The sequence below is a fragment of the Oncorhynchus masou genome, unplaced genomic scaffold, assembly GCF_036934945.1.
Source record: "Oncorhynchus masou masou isolate Uvic2021 unplaced genomic scaffold, UVic_Omas_1.1 unplaced_scaffold_4005, whole genome shotgun sequence".
Taxonomy (NCBI): Eukaryota; Metazoa; Chordata; class Actinopteri; order Salmoniformes; family Salmonidae; genus Oncorhynchus; species Oncorhynchus masou.
Genome location: NW_027010405.1, coordinates 1 through 20,034, shown reverse-complemented (window position 1 = coordinate 20,034; position 20,034 = coordinate 1). Strand labels below are relative to the sequence as shown.

The following is a 20,034-nucleotide window of genomic DNA, read 5'->3' as shown; positions in this document are numbered from 1 at the left end:
AGGTGGTGTAGTAGCTGGTCCCTGTTCTTCCCAAATCGCTCGACGAGCCTATCCTTCTGCGGGTGAAAGACGTAGGTCCATATCTGTTTGATCCACAGAAGAGCAGACAAATCTTTCATTAGGCGGGACATGAACTCTGTACCTTGGCCGGTCAGGATCTCGTTCGGGATGGCCACCCGGCTAAAGAGGTGGAACAGCTCCTTGGTGATTCCCATAGTGGAATGGCCTCGGGATACCGGGTGGCATAATCTACTATTACCAGGATATACCGGTGTCTTTGTGCCATTTTTACCAGGGATCCCACTATGTCCATGGCGATGCATTCAAAAGGCACCCCGATGATTGGTATGGGGAACAGTGAGTTTCGGAAGTGTGCATTTGGGGCAGTGATTTGACACTCCGGGCAGCTGCAACAATAGTCTTCCCTGGCCCTCCTCATCCCGGGCCAGTGGAACCAGGCGGCGATCCGTTCCCAGGTATTTATCCTTCCCAGTTGCAAAACCCAACAATTGGGTGTCAACCAGCTGAAGAACGGTTGCCACTTACCGTCGGGGCAGCAACCTCTCGAAGTTCCCCCTGTTGGCACGACACCTGATACAAAAGGTTATTCTTGATTTGGTAATGGGGGAATCGCCAGTCACTCACCCTTTCAAGTTCAGATCCTACCACTGCGCAGTCCTGAACTGTCCCTTCAAATCGATGAAGTGGAGAATGGGCTCCTACTCCAATTGTTCACCAGGGGGTTCTGGTGCCCCCTCGGACTCGGACTCCGTAGATACGGGTTTGTCAACCGCTTGCTTCCGAGCCGCGCAGACGACGGGTCGTCCTCGCTCGTCTCCTGCCAGCTCATACATTTTTCCTCAGCCCGTGCCTCCACAGTGCCGCGAACAGCGGTCAATCTCATCCCACATGGAGGGGTACCGGCAACTCCAGTACGCCACCCACCATCATCTGGCAGCTCCCTTGTGACGGTCACGATGTTGGCCTGTACGGTTGGATACTGCTTGGTGTCACCGTGGACACAGGAAATTGACATTTCCCAGCCACGATCGACCCCCCTGGGCCAGCAGACTCGTGGCTACGAGCGAAACCACACTCCCGGAGTCCAATAGAGCTTTAGTGACTTTCACAGGGACCATGGGTGCCGTTTGTTCGTGGTGCACCCAACAGGAGATGACATAGTTCAATGAGTGGCCCACCTCGCCTCCGGGGCTTGCTGATGGCATCGACTCCTTTCAAGTCAGGAAATTCCATGCAAGGGCCCCCAGGCCACACTCAAAACACCTTCTTTGGTCACCATCTATCTGGGGACGTCGGCGACGGGTCGGCTCTCCCCCAGCCGTCTCTCCACGGGTCTGTGGCCCTTTGGCCTCGCCGACTGTCGGTTCGGGTATACATCGGTGGGAGTGTTCTTCCGTCCCCTCGGATGGGTCCCCGAATAGGCCCGGCTCCCCTTCAGCAGGGCCTCGGTGTTCTGATGAGTCTCCACTGCTCGCAAGAGGCCCTCCAAGGTCTGGGGCGCTAGTAGACTTACTGCCCTCTTCATGTCGTGGGATAGCGCCCGTAAGAAGCGATCCATGACCACTTTGTCTATGATGGAGAGGGTGGATACATCGGTTAGGAGCCCGCCCTGGAGATGCACATTAGGTCGCTCATCTGGGCTCGGGGGAGGCATCGGCCATGATATATACACATATATACACAATATATACACATTAAAATACAAAAATACAGTCATGGAAGCACAAATAAAAGATCACATATCACCCTGAAAAACAGTTACATTGCTCCACAAATAAGTCCCCAATCAATAAATTGCCTGAACGGAACCAGAACATCAAGATAAAATGTACACTACCGTTCAAAGGTTTGGGGCAACTTAGAAATGTCCTTGTTTTTCAACAAAAGTAAAGTTTTTTGTCTATTAAAATAACATCAAATGAATCAGAAATACAGTGTAGACATTGTTAATGTTGTAAATGACTACTGTAGCTGGAAACGGCTGATTTTTAATGGAATATCTACATAGATGTACAGAAGCCCATTATCAGCAACCATTTTGTATTTTGAAATGTGCAGTAACACGGTGCATTAAAACTAAAAGCAGATAGACCTAGCTCTGTGTAGACCCTAGGAACCTCAAGAGTTACCCAATCTTGTCAACGGGATAGGCAGCACAGGTGTCTATACTTCAACAGCAGAGTTAGATATTAGATAAGACAGAAGTTTTTTAAGTTTATGAAGTAGGGCCACTATTTGTATAGAGACTTGAAAATAATGTCAATCTGTGAGAAACCTTCCATGATATTGTGTCATTGAAATCAGAGGGAGAAAAACATACGATATGAACTTAACAATAGACAACTCAATGCCTAAATAAAGCACTTTGTTTCCAGGTGGAAGAACACCAACACCATTTCTGCTACTGAGTATTCGCTGTGTGTTTTGGATTATGGTAATGGCCACTTATTTCCTATTGTACGAGTCCCAAACGGCACCCTATTTCTAAATAGGTCTAATTTGGGATGCTGCCATAGTCTCTGTCATCCACCAAAAACTCCTCAAGCTTTTGGCATTCAAAAACAGTGTTTTGCCTGAAACTGTTTGCCTAAGGTTCTTATGCTGGTCACTACACCATTGTAACATTTCAGCACACTGTAAGCATGCTGGCAGGCTTGGGAAACCCATTTCTCGGCCTAGATTCATTATTTATACCCCAATCTGGATTTGACCCGTTATATTAGAAACAAGCCCTCCAGTGAGTCAGACAGTCAACACTGCAGCCAAAATCGTTTCCTAGAAATGAAAGCCACCAGCTGTCTAGAGTATACCCAATCCGTCTTGTACATCAAATCAAACACTTCTTGTAAGTACATAGGTAGCTTGTGCTTCCAGTGTAGCCTAGTGGTTAGAGCATTGGACTAGTAACCGGAAGGATGCGAGTTCAAACCCCCAGCTGACAAGGTACAAATCTGTCGTTCTGCCAATGAACAGGCAGTTAAACATACACGTGTATTCTATTATATAAAGTTTCCAGACCTCTTTGCAGACTGTGTTGAGTGTGTGGGAGCAGTCTCCATAGTCAAGCTCCATATCCATGGTGTAGTTGAGTAGGGCCAGGCAACCTTTAGCCTTCAGGATCCTGTGGGCTTCCTGGAGGAACCGCGGCCGGTCAAACCAGTGGAAGGCAGACATGGCCGTCACCAGGTCCACTGAGCTGTCTGCAAACGGCAGCTCCTCAGCCTGGCACTGTCTAAACAGAGACACAGAGATGTGAGACATACTAACACGGGATACATACATACAAACACAAGGTCATGTTGTAATTTAAAGATATCCAACAGAATGGTACCAGATCAGTTAGTGCTGTTTTGCCAACTCCTAAGATTATTGTCACAATAGGAGTTGACAAAAAAGCACTAACAAATCTGGAACCAGACTAGAATTCACACACAATGTTGTGTTTTGGTTTGGTTTCTTGGATATGACTCCCTTCATTCAGTCCTAACCGGGAACATCTACTGTACATGTAGATGTGTTCCAGAACGGTATTAGTAGCTGTAGCTTCTTTGTTTGCTCACTAGAGGGAGAAATGCATGAGTTTGAGCAGACAAGGGTCCCATTGTCTGTCTTGGCCCATGGCCTAATTTCACCATGTCCCCTTCAACAAAGGACTCTAACCCTATCGTTCCTTCTCCCATCACACTGGTTTAGTTAAGCAGTAAGGCACAAGGGGGTGTGGTATGTGCCCAAAATACCACGGCTAAGGACTGTTCTTAAGCACGACACAGCGCAGAGTGCCTGGATACAGCGCTTAGCTGTGGTATATTGGCCATATGCCACAAAACCCCAAGGTGCCTTAATGCTATTATAAACTGGTTACCAACGCAATTAGAGCCGTGTTTTTTGTCATACCAGTGGTGTATGGTCTGATATACCACGGCTGTCAGCCAATCAGCATTCATGGCTCGAACCACTCAGCTTATTATCTGCATTATACCAGGACTCGTGTTAGGTCTCAGAGAAATGCCCCATAAATAAATAAATCTGTATGTAAAATCTACCCTCTACACTACCCTATAAGTACTACTTATACCAAAACTCATCCTGTGACTGTAATGTGCTTGAATCAGAGGGTTTGAATCAGTGTCAGTGTCACCACAACGAAATACAACCCTATCCTCCTCCTGAAGACCTACACCTCTCTGGGGCTCTGACCTGTAGGAGATGTTAGGGGCGGTTGTGTGCTCCTGGGCCACCTCCAACTGGGCAGGGCTGATGTCGGTCCCCACCACTGAGGAGAAGTGAGGGGCCAGGAGCACGGTCCCTTGACCCGACCCACAACCTACGTCTACTGCCAGGTCACAGGGCTGCACGCCCCTCTGTCAGGACAAGACACATGATCATCACACATAGGTATGAGACATCATTATTAGTATATATGAATATTTTTTAAGGCAAGAGATTGTCCAGTTTATTAGTAAAACATTGAAAAGCAGGAATAAAACATGCAGCAATATAATTCTGTAATTTAATTCTGCACTACTATTTGTCATTGAAGATATTTTACATCCACAGACTGTAACTATATGATTTGAACTCATACTGTACATATTGCATGATGTATGATGTTAAAATAAGAACAGACAAATAGTATTTTTTTATTCTGTGAAACATGTATGTCACTCCTACCTTTTTCTTTAGGAAGGACATGACTTCTTCAATGAGCTGAGCTGAGGGAGAGACCCTGTACTTCCAGTAGGAGGTTGCATGCTCCTTACCTTCAAACAGACGATGGGCCATGCCACTGAGCTACAGCAGAAAACAACAGGAATTGAAATGTTCTCTTCGACTCAGAAAGATTCCTGCTACTTTACGGCTGTTCCTTCAACTCAGACAAGCTCTCTTTCCAGCCTGGTCTCATAGACTAGACGTAACACAGTAAAAAGTACATCGGAGACATTCAAATGATAATTGATATGTAACGTTTGGTATGGTTACATAAGACAAGATTACTTAAGGGAAACCCTCTGAGCTATCCTTTTAACCTAACTCCTAACATTAACCCCTAGCCTAGCCAACATTAGCAACAACAAATTGTAATTTGTAGCATATCATACAAATTGTAATTTGTAACATATCATACAAATTGTAATTTGTAACGTATCATATGAAAATGATGATGGACATCCACAAATTAATACAGACTATACGAAACATAACATATCATACTAAATTGGCAGCACCCCACACCTCTCTGATTCAGAGGGGTTGGGTTAAATGCAGAAGACACATTTCAGTTGAATGCATTCAGTTGTCAACTGACTAGGTATCCCCCTTTCCCCTAAATGGAGTGTCTCAAGATTTACGTACAGAATAATACGAAATGCTCTTAAACCAGGTTGCTCCTTCTCACTGGCGTGTGATCACACACACAAACAAACATATTGCACACTCACCTCCAGAAATTCCCTTACTTCACAGGCTCAGTTTCAGGGAAAACAATAGGTGTTAGGGCAAGCATGTACAGTGCCTTGTGAAAGTATTCGGCCTCCTTGAACTTTGCGACCTTTTGCCACATTTCAGGCTTCAAACATAAAGATATAAAACTGTATTTTTTTGTGTAGAATCAACAACAAGTGGGACACAATCATGAAGTGGAACGACATTTATTGGATATTTCAAACTTTTTTAACAAATCAAAAACTGAAAAATTGGGCGTGCAAAATTATTCAGCCCCTTTACTTTCAGTGCAGCAAACTCTCTCCAGAAGTTCAGTGAAGATCTCTGAATGATCCAATGTTGACCTAAATGACTAATGATGATAAATACAATCCACCTGTGTGTAATCAAGTCTCCGTATAAATTCACCTGCACTGTGATAGTCTCAGAGGTCTTTTAAAAGCGCAGGGAGCATCATGAAGAACAAGGAACACACCAGGCAGGTCCGAGAGTTGAGGATGCCTGGTCATTCTTTAAGAGTAACTTCCTCACCATTTTAGATAAGCATGCTCCGTTCAAAAAATGCAGAACTAAGAACAGATACAGCCCTTGGTTCACTCCAGACCTGACTGCCCTCGACCAGCACAAAAATATCCTGTGGCGGACTGCAATAGCATCGAACAGTCCCCGCGATATGCAACTGTTCAGGGAAGTCAGGAACCAATACACGCAGTCAGTCAGGAAAGCTAAGGCCAGCTTCTTCAGGCAGAAGTTTGCATCCTGTAGCTCCAACTCCAAAAAGTTCTGGGACACTGTGAAGTCCATGGAGAACAAGAGCACCTCCTCCCAGCTGCCCACTGCACTGAGGCTAGGGAACACGGTCACCACCGACAAATCCATGATTATTGAAAACTTCAACAAGCATTTCTCAACGGCTGGCCATGCCTGCCGCCTGGCTACTCCAACCTCGGCCAACAGCTCCGGCCCCCCGCAGCTCCTCGCCCAAGCCTCTCCAGGTTCTCCTTTACCCAAATCCAGATAGCAGATGTTCTGAAAGAGCTGCAAAACCTGGACCCGTATAAATCAGCTGGGCTTGACAATCTGGACCCTCTATTTCTGAAACTATCCGCCGCCATTGTCGCAACCCCTATTACCAGCCTGTTCAACCTCTCTTTCATATCGTCTGAGATCCCCAAGGATTGAAAGCTGCCGCAGTCATCCCCCTCTTCAAATGGGGAGACACCCTGGACCCAAACTGTTACAGACCTATATCCATTCTGCCTTGCCTATCTAAGGTCTTCGAAAGCCAAGTCAACAAACAGGTCACTGACCATCTCGAATCCCACCGTACCTTCTCCGCTATGCAATCTGGTTTCCGAGCCGGTCACGGGTGCACCTCAGCCACACTCAAGGTACTAAACGACATCATAACCGCCATTGATAAAAGACAGTACTGTGCAGCCATCTTCATCGACCTTGCCAAGGCTTTCGACTCTGTCAATCACCATATTCTTATCGGCAGACTCAGTAGCCTCGGTTTTTTGGATGACTGCCTTGCCTGGTTCACCAACTACTTTGCAGACAGAGTTCAGTGTGTCAAATCGGAGGGCATGCTGTCCGGTCCTCTGGCAGTCTCTATGGGGGTGCCACAGGGTTCAATTCTCGGGCCGACTCTTTTCTCTGTATATATCAATGATGTTGCTCTTGCTGCGGGCGATTCCCTGATCCACCTCTACGCAGACGACACCATTCTATATACTTTCGGCGCGTCATTGGACACTGTGCTATCTAACCTCCAAACGAGCTTCAATGCCATACAACACTCCTTCCGTGGCCTCCAACTGCTCTTAAACGCTAGTAAAACCAAATGCATGCTTTTCAACCGATCGCTGCCTGCACCCGCATGCCCGACTAGCATCACCACACTGGATGGTTCCGACCTTGAATATGTGGACACCTATAAGTACCTAGGTGTCTGGCTAGACTGCAAACTCTCCTTCCAGACCCATATCAAACATCTCCAATCGAAAATCAAATCAAGAGTCGGCTTTCCATTCCATAACAAAGCCTCCTTCACTCACGCTGCCAAGCTTACCCTAGTAAAACCGACTATCCTACCGATCCTCGACTTCGGCGATGTCATCTACAAAATTGCTTCCAACACTCTTCTCAGCAAACTGGATGCAGTTTATCACAGTGCCATCCGTTTTGTCACTAAAGCACCTTATACTACCCACCACTGCGACTTGTATGCTCTAGTCGGCTGGCCCTCGCTACATATTTGTCGCAAGACCCACTGGCTCCAGGTCGTCTACAAGGCCATGCTAGATAAAGCTCCGCCTTATCTCAGTTCACTGGTCACGATGGCAACACCCATCCGTAGCACGCGCTCCAGCAGGTGTATCTCACTGATCATCCCTAAAGCCAACACCTCATTCGCCGCCTTTCGTTCCAGTACTCTGCTGCCTGTGACTGGAACGAATTGCAAAATCGCTGAAGTTGGAGACCTTTATCTCCCTCACCAACTTCAAACATCAGCTATCTGAGCAGCTAACCGATCGCTGCAGCTGTACATAATCTATTGGTAAATAGCCCACCCATTTTCACCTACCTCATCCCCACAGTTTTTATTTATTTACTTTTCTGCTCTTTTGCACACCAATATCTCTACCTGTACATGATCATTTATCAATCCAGTGTTAATCTGCAATATTGTAATTATTCGCCTACCTCCTCATGCCTTTTGCACACATTGTATATAGACTCCCCTTTTTTTCTACTGTGTTATTGACTTGTTAATTGTTTACTCCATGTGTAACTCTGTGTTGTCTGTTCACACTGCTATGCTTTATCTTGGCCAGGTCGCAGTTGTAAATGAGAACTTGTTCTCAAATAGCCTACCTGGTTAAATAAAGGTGAAATAAAATTAAAAAAATGTTCTTGGGGGGGGGGGGGACTAGTTAACCCCAGTGCCCTATAATTCTTGTACAATTTATAGGCTACATTGAGTTTTTCTTTCATTATTTTCTTGTAGAAAAATGATTTATTTCTTTTAGCATATTGAGAAGATTTGAATGGGCAGTTAAATACCGTCTTTAGAGATGCTATCTTAATTAGCATCATAAAAGCTGATAGTATTTCAACCACATATAATATGCGTTGAAGCCGAACTGAAATCTAATCAGAAACATGTTCTGTCATTTTCACAGCTTTCTATTTCCTGACAACCTGTCAAACTGATGTCATTTGGATTTTTTAACAGAAAATCGTTCCTGTTTTTAATTTCTTTCTTTTTTTAAAGAGTTGAGCTATTACATTTTCTCACAGGTGAGTACTCGATCCGGTGGAAGACGACGAGGGCTAGGTATGTTGGACTGGGACACGCTTTAATGCGTCCGCCATGGTTCTGTGTAGCCTAGTTATGCTAATATATTTGCAGGTAATTTTGTCTTTGACTTAATAAGTAAAAATCTTTGAATAGTAAACAGGGAAACAACAACAAGTCCCAGACAGTTCGTAATATAACTAGTTAAATAAAGGTTAAATAAATCAAGAATATCATACCAGAGGGGTCTTGGTTTACTAGGCTACCTAAATGATTGGGATCATCTGGTTAGCACAAGCCATTGGAAGGCATCGTTGTCGTTGACAAAACAGACAATGGAATGCCTGTTCACACAAAGGTCTGAAGTAGGTCTGTGTAAATGATATGATTGTATTGGAGACAGCTTTATAGCAGTGAATGTCATCTATTCATTTACTCTTGTAGCATTTCTAAGGAGAACCATATCAGCCAGGGAAATGAATTGTTCTCACTTGGAGTTTAGGACTTAGAAACACCCACACACAGATATTCTGAAAAGTAATCTATAGAAGCAGGAAAACTGGATACTGAGAGTGCTGTGCCAGGTACCAGTACTTTTATCCATGAAGAGATCCCTCTGCTTGGAATCCTCTACTCTGCACACACACACACACAAAATCTGGTATCACTCATACCACTGGGCTAGGTTCGTGTGCTTGTAAAGTAAACAAAACTGTAGCCAGAGTGACAAATATAACAAATGAGATGCCAATCTCTGGAAAGTTATAATACAAATGTAATCACTTATTCTATAATTTCTCATGTTCACCATGCATCAATTTGATTTCACCTTTATTTAACCAGGAAGTCCAGTTGAGAACAAGTTCTTATTTACAACTGCAACCAGATAAAGCAAAGCAGTGTGACAAAATCAAACAACACAGTTGAGAAGCGTACAGTCAATAACACAATCAAGACAGATAAGTAGTAGCACATCTTAGAGTGTTCAGTGTCAAAGGGAACACAATGTAGTCTCAGTCAGCCATCGGTAGCTAGTCATCTGACCTGCAGGCTAGCAGGTAGAAATACCTTACTCCAACCACAAGCTCAGTCTCTGGGGAGGTCACCCCCATCACAGCCAACAGTCTGCAGAGGAGAGAGGGAACGAGAGAGGGGGAGAGATGGATGTGAGATGTAACATGAAACGTTACCTTTACGTTTTTTTGACCAGCATCAACTAGGGATTGTGTCAGGGACCAACCTGTGGGTGATGTCAGTTGACAACCTGCTGGCTTCCTTTGGGTCTTTCTTTAGTAGAGCCTGGTAGCTGGAAAAGGACTCTATCATACCCATGTAGTTGGACAGAGTCATGGACTTCTTCACCCACATACACTCCTGCCTAACAACACAACATTAACATTACCTTAGAGTATACCCAACCCGTCTTGTACATCAAATCAAACACTTCTTGTAAGTACATAGGTAATAGCAACGAGGGCAGTGGATGTATCCGAGCTCAGGCCTCACCACTCTTTGTCTGTGTAGGGGATGGAATCGTAGCACTGTTTGTAAAGAGCAACAGAGCAAGGGCCCAGGCAGGGGTTACGATAGGGCAGGAGTGCAGCATAAAACTGATGAGAGAGAATAAAATAAAATAAATACAAATGTTGAAAAAACAAACATGTCCTTGATCGACTTATCATTATGTGTTTGTATAATACACGTGTATTCTATTTTATAAAGTTTCCAGACCTCTTTGCAGACTGTGTTGAGTGTGTGGGAGCAGTCTCCATAGTCAAGCTCCATATCCATGGTGTAGTTGAGTAGGGCCAGGCAACCTTTAGCCTTCAGGATCCTGTGGGCTTCCTGGAGGAACCGCGGCCGGTCAAACCAGTGGAAGGCAGACATGGCCGTCACCAGGTCCACTGAGCTGTCTGCAAACGGCAGCTCCTCAGCCTGGCACTGTCTAAACAGAGACACAGAGATGTGAGACATACTAACACGGGATACATACATACAAACACAAGGTCATGTTGTAATTTAAAGATATCCAACAGAATGGTACCAGATCAGTTAGTGCTGTTTTGCCAACTCCTAAGATTATTGTCACAATAGGAGTTGACAAAAAGCACTAACAAATCTGGAACCAGACTAGAATTCACACACAATGTTGTGTTTTGGTTTGGTTTCTTGGATATGACTCCCTTCATTCAGTCCTAACCGGGAACATCTACTGTACATGTAGATGTGTTCCAGAACGGTATTAGTAGCTGTAGCTTCTTTGTTTGCTCACTAGAGGGAGAAATGCATGAGTTTGAGCAGACAAGGGTCCCATTGTCTGTCTTGGCCCATGGACTAATTTCACTGTGTCCCCTTCAACAAAGGACTCTAACCCTATCGTTCCTTCTCCCATCACACTGGTTTAGTTAAGCAGTAAGGCACAAGGGGGTGTGGTATGTGCCCAAAATACCACGGCTAAGGACTGTTCCTAAGCACGACACAGCGCAGAGTGCCTGGATACAGCGCTTAGCTGTGGTATATTGGCCATATACCACAAACCCCCAAGGTGCCTTAATGCTATTATAAACTGGTTACCAACGCAATTAGAGCCGTGTTTTGTCATACCAGTGGTGTATGGTCTGATATACCACGGCTGTCAGCCAATCAGCATTCATGGCTCGAACCACTCAGCTTATTATCTGCATTATACCAGGACTCTTGTTAGGTCTCAGAGAAATGCCCCAGAAATAAATAAATCTGTATGTAAAATCTACCCTCTACACTACCCTATAAGTACTACTTATACCAAAACTCATCCTGTGACTGTAATGTGCTTGAATCAGAGGTTTGAATCAGTGTCAGTGTCACCACAACGAAATACAACCCTATCCTCCTCCTGAAGACCTACACCTCTCTGGGGCTCTGACCTGTAGGAGATGTTAGGGGCGGTTGTGTGCTCCTGGGCCACCTCCAACTGGGCAGGGCTGATGTCGGTCCCCACCACTGAGGAGAAGTGAGGGGCCAGGAGCACGGTCCCTTGACCCGACCCACAGCCTACGTCTACTGCCAGGTCACAGGGCTGCACGCCCCTCTGTCAGGACAAGACACATGCTCATCACACATAGGTATGAGACATCATTAGTATATATGAATATTTTTTAAGGCAAGAGATTGTCCAGTTTATTAGTAAAACATTGAAAAGCAGGAATAAAACATGCAGCAATATAATTCTGTAATTTAATTCTGCACTACTATTTGTTATTGAAGATATTTTACATCCACAGACTGTAACTATATGATTTGAACTCATACTGTACATATTGCATGATGTATGATGTTAAAATAAGAACAAACAAATAGTCTTTTTTATTCTGTGAAACATGTATGTCACTCCTACCTTTTTCTTTAGGAAGGACATGACTTCTTCAATGAGCTGAGCTGAGGGAGAGACCCTGTACTTCCAGTAGGAGGTTGCATGCTCCTTACCTTCAAACAGACGATGGGCCATGCCACTGAGCTACAGCAGAAAACAACAGGAATTGAAATGTTCTCTTCGACTCAGAAAGATTCCTGCTACTTTACGGCTTTTCCTTCAACTCAGACAAGCTCTCTTTCCAGCCTGGTCTCATAGACTAGACGTAACACAGTAAAAAGTACATCGGAGACATTCAAATGATAATTGATATGTAACGTTTGGTATGGTTACATAAGACAAGATTACTTAAGGGAAACCCTCTGAGCTATCCTTTTAACCTAACTCCTAACATTAACCCCTAGCCTAGCCAACATTAGCAACAACAAATTGTAATTTGTAGCATATCATACAAATTGTAATTTGTAACATATCATACAAATTGTAATTTGTAACGTATCATATGAAAATGATGATGGACATCCACAAATTACTACAGACTATACGAAACATAACATATCATACTAAATTGGCAGCACCCCACACCTCTCTGATTCAGAGGGGTTGGGTTAAATGCAGAAGACACATTTCAGTTGAATGCATTCAGTTGTCAACTGACTAGGTATCCCCCTTTCCCCTAAATGGAGTGTCTCAAGATTTACGTACAGAATAATACGAAATGCTCTTAAACCAGGTTGCTCCTTCTCACTGGCGTGTGATCACACACACAAAAAAACATATTGCACACTCACCTCCAGAAATTCCCTTACTTCACAGGCTCAGTTTCAGGGAAAACAATAGGTGTTAGGGCAAGCATGTACAGTGCCTTGTGAAAGTATTCGGCCTCCTTGAACTTTGCGACCTTTTGCCACATTTCAGGCTTCAAACATAAAGATATAAAACTGTATTTTTTTGTGTAGAATCAACAACAAGTGGGACACAATCATGAAGTGGAACGACATTTATTGGATATTTCAAACGTTTTTAACAAATCAAAAACTGAAAAATTGGGCGTGCAAAATTATTCAGCCCCTTTACTTTCAGTGCAGCAAACTCTCTCCAGAAGTTCAGTGAAGATCTCTGAATGATCCAATGTTGACCTAAATGACTAATGATGATAAATACAATCCACCTGTGTGTAATCAAGTCTCCGTATAAATTCACCTGCACTGTGATAGTCTCAGAGGTCTTTTAAAAGCGCAGGGAGCATCATGAAGAACAAGGAACACACCAGGCAGGTCCGAGAGTTGAGGATGCCTGGTCATTCTTTAAGAGTAACTTCCTCACCATTTTAGATAAGCATGCTCCGTTCAAAAAATGCAGAACTAAGAACAGATACAGCCCTTGGTTCACTCCAGACCTGACTGCCCTCGACCAGCACAAAAATATCCTGTGGCGGACTGCAATAGCATCGAACAGTCCCGCGATATGCAACTGTTCAGGAAGTCAGGAACCAATACACGCAGTCAGTCAGGAAAGCTAAGGCCAGCTTCTTCAGGCAGAAGTTTGCATCCTGTAGCTCCAACTCCAAAAGTTCTGGGACACTGTGAAGTCCATGGAGAACAAGAGCACCTCCTCCCAGCTGCCCACTGCACTGAGGCTAGGGAACACGGTCACCACCGACAAATCCATGATTATTGAAAACTTCAACAAGCATTTCTCAACGGCTGGCCATGCCTGCCGCCTGGCTACTCCAACCTCGGCCAACAGCTCCGGCCCCCCGCAGCTCCTCGCCCAAGCCTCTCCAGGTTCTCCTTTACCCAAATCCAGATAGCAGATGTTCTGAAAGAGCTGCAAAACCTGGACCCGTATAAATCAGCTGGGCTTGACAATCTGGACCCTCTATTTCTGAAACTATCCGCCGCCATTGTCGCAACCCCTATTACCAGCCTGTTCAACCTCTCTTTCATATCGTCTGAGATCCCCAAGGATTGGAAAGCTGCCGCAGTCATCCCCTCTTCAAATGGGGAGACACCCTGGACCCAAACTGTTACAGACCTATATCCATTCTGCCTTGCCTATCTAAGGTCTTCAAAGCCAAGTCAACAAATAGGTCACTGACCATCTCGAATCCCACCGTACCTTCTCCGCTATGCAATCTGGTTTCCGAGCCGGTCACGGGTGCACCTCAGCCACACTCAAGGTACTAAACGACATCATAACCGCCATTGATAAAAGACAGTACTGTGCAGCCATCTTCATCGACCTTGCCAAGGCTTTCGACTCTGTCAATCACCATATTCTTATCGGCAGACTCAGTAGCCTCGGTTTTTGGATGACTGCCTTGCCTGGTTCACCAACTACTTTGCAGACAGAGTTCAGTGTGTCAAATCGGAGGGCATGCTGTCCGGTCCTCTGGCAGTCTCTATGGGGGTGCCACAGGGTTCAATTCTCGGGCCGACTCTTTTCTCTGTATATATCAATGATGTTGCTCTTGCTGCGGGCGATTCCTGATCCACCTCTACGCAGACGACACCATTCTATATACTTTCGGCGCGTCATTGGACACTGTGCTATCTAACCTCCAAACGAGCTTCAATGCCATACAACACTCCTTCCGTGGCCTCCAACTGCTCTTAAACGCTAGTAAAACCAAATGCATGCTTTTCAACCGATCGCTGCCTGCACCCGCATGCCCGACTAGCATCACCACACTGGATGGTTCCGACCTTGAATATGTGGACACCTATAAGTACCTAGGTGTCTGGCTAGACTGCAAACTCTCCTTCCAGACCCATATCAAACATCTCCAATCGAAAATCAAATCAAGAGTCGGCTTTCCATTCCATAACAAAGCCTCCTTCACTCACGCTGCCAAGCTTACCTAGTAAAACCGACTATCCTACCGATCCTCGACTTCGGCGATGTCATCTACAAAATTGCTTCCAACACTCTTCTCAGCAAACTGGATGCAGTTTATCACAGTGCCATCCGTTTTGTCACTAAAGCACCTTATACTACCCACCACTGCGACTTGTATGCTCTAGTCGGCTGGCCCTCGCTACATATTTGTCGCAAGACCCACTGGCTCCAGGTCGTCTACAAGGCCATGCTAGATAAAGCTCCGCCTTATCTCAGTTCACTGGTCACGATGGCAACACCCATCCGTAGCACGCTCCAGCAGGTGTATCTCACTGATCATCCCTAAAGCCAACACCTCATTCGCCGCCTTTCGTTCCAGTACTCTGCTGCCTGTGACTGGAACGAATTGCAAAAAATCGCTGAAGTTGGAGACCTTTATCTCTCACCAACTTCAAACATCAGCTATCTGAGCAGCTAACCGATCGCTGCAGCTGTACATAATCTATTGGTAAATAGCCCACCCATTTTCACCTACCTCATCCCCACAGTTTTTATTTATTTACTTTTCTGCTCTTTTGCACACCAATATCTCTACCTGTACATGATCATTTATCAATCCAGTGTTAATCTGCAATATTGTAATTATTCGCCTACCTCCTCATGCCTTTTGCACACATTGTATATAGACTCCCCTTTTTTTTCTACTGTGTTATTGACTTGTTAATTGTTTACTCCATGTGTAACTCTGTGTTGTCTGTTCACACTGCTATGCTTTATCTTGGCCAGGTCGCAGTTGTAAATGAGAACTTGTTCTCAAATAGCCTACCTGGTTAAATAAAGGTGAAATAAAATTTAAAAAAATGTTCTTGGGGGGGGACTAGTTAACCCCAGTGCCCTATAATTCTTGTACAATTTATAGGCTACATTGAGTTTTTTCTTTCATTATTTTCTTGTAGAAAAATGATTTATTTCTTTTAGCATATTGAGAAGATTTGAATGGGCAGTTAAATACCGTCTTTAGAGATGCTATCTTAATTAGCATCATAAAAGCTGATAGTATTTCAACCACATATAATATGCGTTGAAGCCGAACTGAAATCTAATCAGAAACATGTTCTGTCATTTTCACAGCTTTCTATTTCCTGACAACCTGTCAAACTGATGTCATTTGGATTTTTAACAGAAAATCGTTCCTGTTTTTAATTTCTTTCTTTTTTTAAAGAGTTGAGCTATTACATTTTCTCACAGGTGAGTACTCGATCCGGTGGAAGACGACGAGGGCTAGGTATGTTGGACTGGGACACGCTTTAATGCGTCCGCCATGGTTCTGTGTAGCCTAGTTATGCTAATATATTTGCAGGTAATTTTGTCTTTGACTTAATAAGTAAAATATCTTTGAATAGTAAACAGGGAAACAACAACAAGTCCCAGACAGTTCGTAATATAACTAGTTAAATAAAGGTTAAATAAATCAAGAATATCATACCAGAGGGTCTTGGTTTACTAGGCTACCTAAATGATTGGGATCATCTGGTTAGCACAAGCCATTGGAAGGCATCGTTGTCGTTGACAAAACAGACAATGGAATGCCTGTTCACACGAAGGTCTGAAGTAGGTCTGTGTAAATGATATGATTGTATTGGAGACAGCTTTATAGCAGTGAATGTCATCTATTCATTTACTCTTGTAGCATTTCTAAGGAGAACCATATCAGCCAGGGAAATGAATTGTTCTCACTTGGAGTTTAGGACTTAGAAACACCCACACACAGACATTCTGAAAAGTAATCTATAGAAGCAGGAAAACTGGATACTGAGAGTGCTGTGCCAGGTACCAGTACTTTTATCCATGAAGAGATCCCTCTGCTAGGAATCCTCTACTCTGCACACACACACACACACAAATCTGGTATCACTCATACCACTGGGCTAGGTTCGTGTGCTTGTAAAGTAAACAAAACTGTAGCCAGAGTGACAAATATAACAAATGAGATGCCAATCTCTGGAAAGTTATAATACAAATGTAATCACTTATTCTATAATTTCTCATGTTCACCATGAATCAATTTGATTTCACCTTTATTTAACCAGGAAGTCCAGTTGAGAACAAGTTCTTATTTACAACTGCAACCAGATAAAGCAAAGCAGTGTGACAAAATCAAACAACACAGTTGAGAAGCGTACAGTCAATAACACAATCAAGACAGATAAGTAGTAGCACATCTTAGAGTGTTCAGTGTCAAAGGGAACACAATGTAGTCTCAGTCAGCCATCGGTAGCTAGTCATCTGACCTGCAGGCTAGCAGGTAGAAATACCTTACTCCAACCACAAGCTCAGTCTCTGGGGAGGTCACCCCCATCACAGCCAACAGTCTGCAGAGGAGAGAGGGAACGAGAGAGGGGAGAGATGGATGTGAGATGTAACATGAAAAAGCGTTACCTTTACGTTTTTGACCAGCATCAACTAGGGATTGTGTCAGGGACCAACCTGTGGGTGATGTCAGTTGACAGTCTGCTGGCTTCCTTTGGGTCTTTCTTTAGTAGAGCCTGGTAGCTGGAAAAGGACTCTATCATACCCATGTAGTTGGACAGAGTCATGGACTTCTTCACCCACATACACTCCTGCCTAACAACACAACATTAACATTACCTTAGAGTATACCCAACCCGTCTTGTACATCAAATCAAACACTTCTTGTAAGTACATAGGTAATAGCAACGAGGGCAGTGGATGTATCCGAGCTCAGGCCTCACCACTCTTTGTCTGTGTAGGGGATGGAATCGTAGCACTGTTTGTAAAGAGCAACAGAGCAAGGGCCCAGGCAGGGGTTACGATAGGGCAGGAGTGCAGCATAAAACTGATGAGAGAGAATAAAATAAAATAAATACAAATGTTGAAAAAACAAACATGTCCTTGATCGACTTATCATTATGTGTTTGTATAATACACGTGTATTCTATTTTATAAAGTTTCCAGACCTCTTTGCAGACTGTGTTGAGTGTGTGGGAGCAGTCTCCATAGTCAAGCTCCATATCCATGGTGTAGTTGAGTAGGGCCAGGCAACCTTTAGCCTTCAGGATCCTGTGGGCTTCCTGGAGGAACCGCGGCCCGGTCAAACCAGTGGAAGGCAGACATGGCCGTCACCAGGTCCACTGAGCTGTCTGCAAACGGCAGCTCCTCAGCCTGGCACTGTCTAAACAGAGACACAGAGATGTGAGACATACTAACACAGGGATACATACATACAAACACAAGGTCATGTTGTAATTTAAAGATATCCGACAGAATGGTACCAGATCAGTTAGTGCTGTTTTGCCAACTCCTAAGATTATTGTCACAATAGGAGTTGACAAAAAAGCACTAACAAATCTGGAACCAGACTAGAATTCACACACAATGTTGTGTTTTGGTTTGGTTTCTTGGATATGACTCCCTTCATTCAGTCCTAACCGGGAACATCTACTGTACATGTAGATGTGTTCCAGAACGGTATTAGTAGCTGTAGCTTCTTTGTTTGCTCACTAGAGGGAGAAATGCATGAGTTTGAGCAGACAAGGGTCCCATTGTCTGTCTTGGCCCATGGACTAATTTCACTGTGTCCCCTTCAACAAAGGACTCTAACCCTATCGTTCCTTCTCCCATCACACTGGTTTAGTTAAGCAGTAAGGCACAAGGGGTGTGGTATGTGCCCAAAATACCACGGACTAAGGACTGTTCCTAAGCACGACACAGCGCAGAGTGCCTGGATACAGCGCTTAGCTGTGGTATATTGGCCATATACCACAAACCCCCAAGGTGCCTTAATGCTATTATAAACTGGTTACCAACGCAATTAGAGCCGTGTTTTGTCATACCAGTGGTGTATGGTCTGATATACCACGGCTGTCAGCCAATCAGCATTCATGGCTCGAACCACTCAGCTTATTATCTGCATTATACCAGGACTCTTGTTAGGTCTCAGAGAAATGCCCCAGAAATAAATAAATCTGTATGTAAAATCTACCCTCTACACTACCCTATAAGTACTACTTATACCAAACTCATCCTGTGACTGTAATGTGCTTGAATCAGAGGGTTTGAATCAGTGTCAGTGTCACCACAACGAAATACAACCCTATCCTCCTCCTGAAGACCTACACCTCTCTGGGGCTCTGACCTGTAGGAGATGTTAGGGGCGGTTGTGTGCTCCTGGGCCACCTCCAACTGGGCAGGGCTGATGTCGGTCCCCACCACTGAGGAGAAGTGAGGGCCAGGAGCACGGTCCCTTGACCCGACCCACAGCCTACGTCTACTGCCAGGTCACAGGGCTGCACGCCCCTCTGTCAGGACAAGACACATGCTCATCACACATAGGTATGAGACATCATTAGTATATGAATATTTTTTAAGGCAAGAGATTGTCCAGTTTATTAGTAAAACATTGAAAAGCAGGAATAAAACATGCAGCAATATAATTCTGTAATTTAATTCTGCACTACTATTTGTTATTGAAGATATTTTACATCCACAGACTGTAACTATATGATTTGAACTCATACTGTACATATTGCATGATGTATGATGTTAAAATAAGAACAAACAAATAGTCTTTTTTATTCTGTGAAACATGTATGTCACTCCTACCTTTTTCTTTAGGAAGGACATGACTTCTTCAATGAGCTGAGCTGAGGGAGAGACCCTGTACTTCCAGTAGGAGGTTGCATGCTCCTTACCTTCAAACAGACGATGGGCCATGCCACTGAGCTACAGCAGAAAACAACAGGAATTGAAATGTTCTCTTCGACTCAGAAAGATTCCTGCTACTTTACGGCTTTTCCTTCAACTCAGACAAGCTCTCTTTCCAGCCTGGTCTCATAGACTAGACGTAACACAGTAAAAAGTACATCGGAGACATTCAAATGATAATTGATATGTAACGTTTGGTATGGTTACATAAGACAAGATTACTTAAAGGAAACCCTCTGAGCTATCCTTTTAACCTAACTCCTAACATTAACCCCTAGCCTAGCCAACATTAGCAACAACAAATTGTAATTTGTAACATATCATACTGAATTGTAATTTGTAACGTATC

General features: G+C 44.1%; 2 protein-coding genes and 1 pseudogene across 3 annotated transcripts; all 3 read right to left on the bottom strand.

Moving 5' to 3' along the window:
* Positions 1-1,300: 1,300 nt before the first annotated feature.
* LOC135534844 (uncharacterized) lies at positions 1,301-6,499 on the bottom strand. Its single transcript, XM_064961665.1, has 5 exons — positions 5,460-6,499; positions 4,693-4,812; positions 4,219-4,382; positions 3,040-3,253; positions 1,301-1,630 (listed from the first exon to the last, which is right to left on the bottom strand). Exons 2-5 carry the CDS (start codon positions 4,801-4,803, stop codon positions 1,301-1,303), a joined length of 819 nt encoding a protein of 272 aa, XP_064817737.1. The 5' UTR covers positions 4,804-4,812; positions 5,460-6,499.
* Positions 6,500-9,409: 2,910 nt separating this feature from the next.
* On the bottom strand, positions 9,410-13,119 carry LOC135534843 (putative methyltransferase DDB_G0268948). 2 transcript variants are annotated; one of them, XM_064961663.1, is made up of 7 exons: positions 12,911-13,119; positions 12,144-12,263; positions 11,674-11,837; positions 10,499-10,712; positions 10,274-10,377; positions 10,008-10,145; positions 9,410-9,892 (listed from the first exon to the last, which is right to left on the bottom strand). In XM_064961663.1, exons 2-7 carry the CDS (start codon positions 12,252-12,254, stop codon positions 9,799-9,801), a joined length of 825 nt encoding a protein of 274 aa, XP_064817735.1. In that variant the 5' UTR covers positions 12,255-12,263; positions 12,911-13,119; the 3' UTR covers positions 9,410-9,798. The 2 variants fall into 2 exon arrangements, with proteins under 2 accessions (XP_064817735.1, XP_064817736.1); XM_064961664.1 differs by lacking the exon at positions 12,911-13,119 and having other exon boundaries at positions 12,144-12,351.
* Positions 13,120-16,459: 3,340 nt separating this feature from the next.
* LOC135534842 (putative methyltransferase DDB_G0268948) lies at positions 16,460-19,791 on the bottom strand (annotated as a pseudogene).
* Between the last annotated feature and the right edge of the window lie 243 nt (positions 19,792-20,034).

Excerpts from the sequence above, each read along its gene's own strand:
- LOC135534843 (XM_064961663.1), bottom strand. The coding sequence starts at position 12,254 with ATGGCCCATCGTCTGTTTGAAGGTAAGGAGCATGCAACCTCCTACTGG. Across the intron at positions 10,378-10,498 it reads TCAACACAGTCTGCAAAGAG|TTTTATGCTGCACTCCTGCC; the intron begins GTCTGGAAACTT and ends CTCTCTCATCAG. Across the intron at positions 9,893-10,007 it reads TCAACTGACATCACCCACAG|ACTGTTGGCTGTGATGGGGG; the intron begins GTTGGTCCCTGA and ends TCTCCTCTGCAG.
- LOC135534844 (XM_064961665.1), bottom strand. The coding sequence starts at position 4,803 with ATGGCCCATCGTCTGTTTGAAGGTAAGGAGCATGCAACCTCCTACTGG. Across the intron at positions 3,254-4,218 it reads GCCCCTAACATCTCCTACAG|ACAGTGCCAGGCTGAGGAGC; the intron begins GTCAGAGCCCCA and ends GTCTCTGTTTAG. Across the intron at positions 1,631-3,039 it reads TCAACACAGTCTGCAAAGAG|GGCGGGCTCCTAACCGATGT; the intron begins GTCTGGAAACTT and ends GTGCATCTCCAG.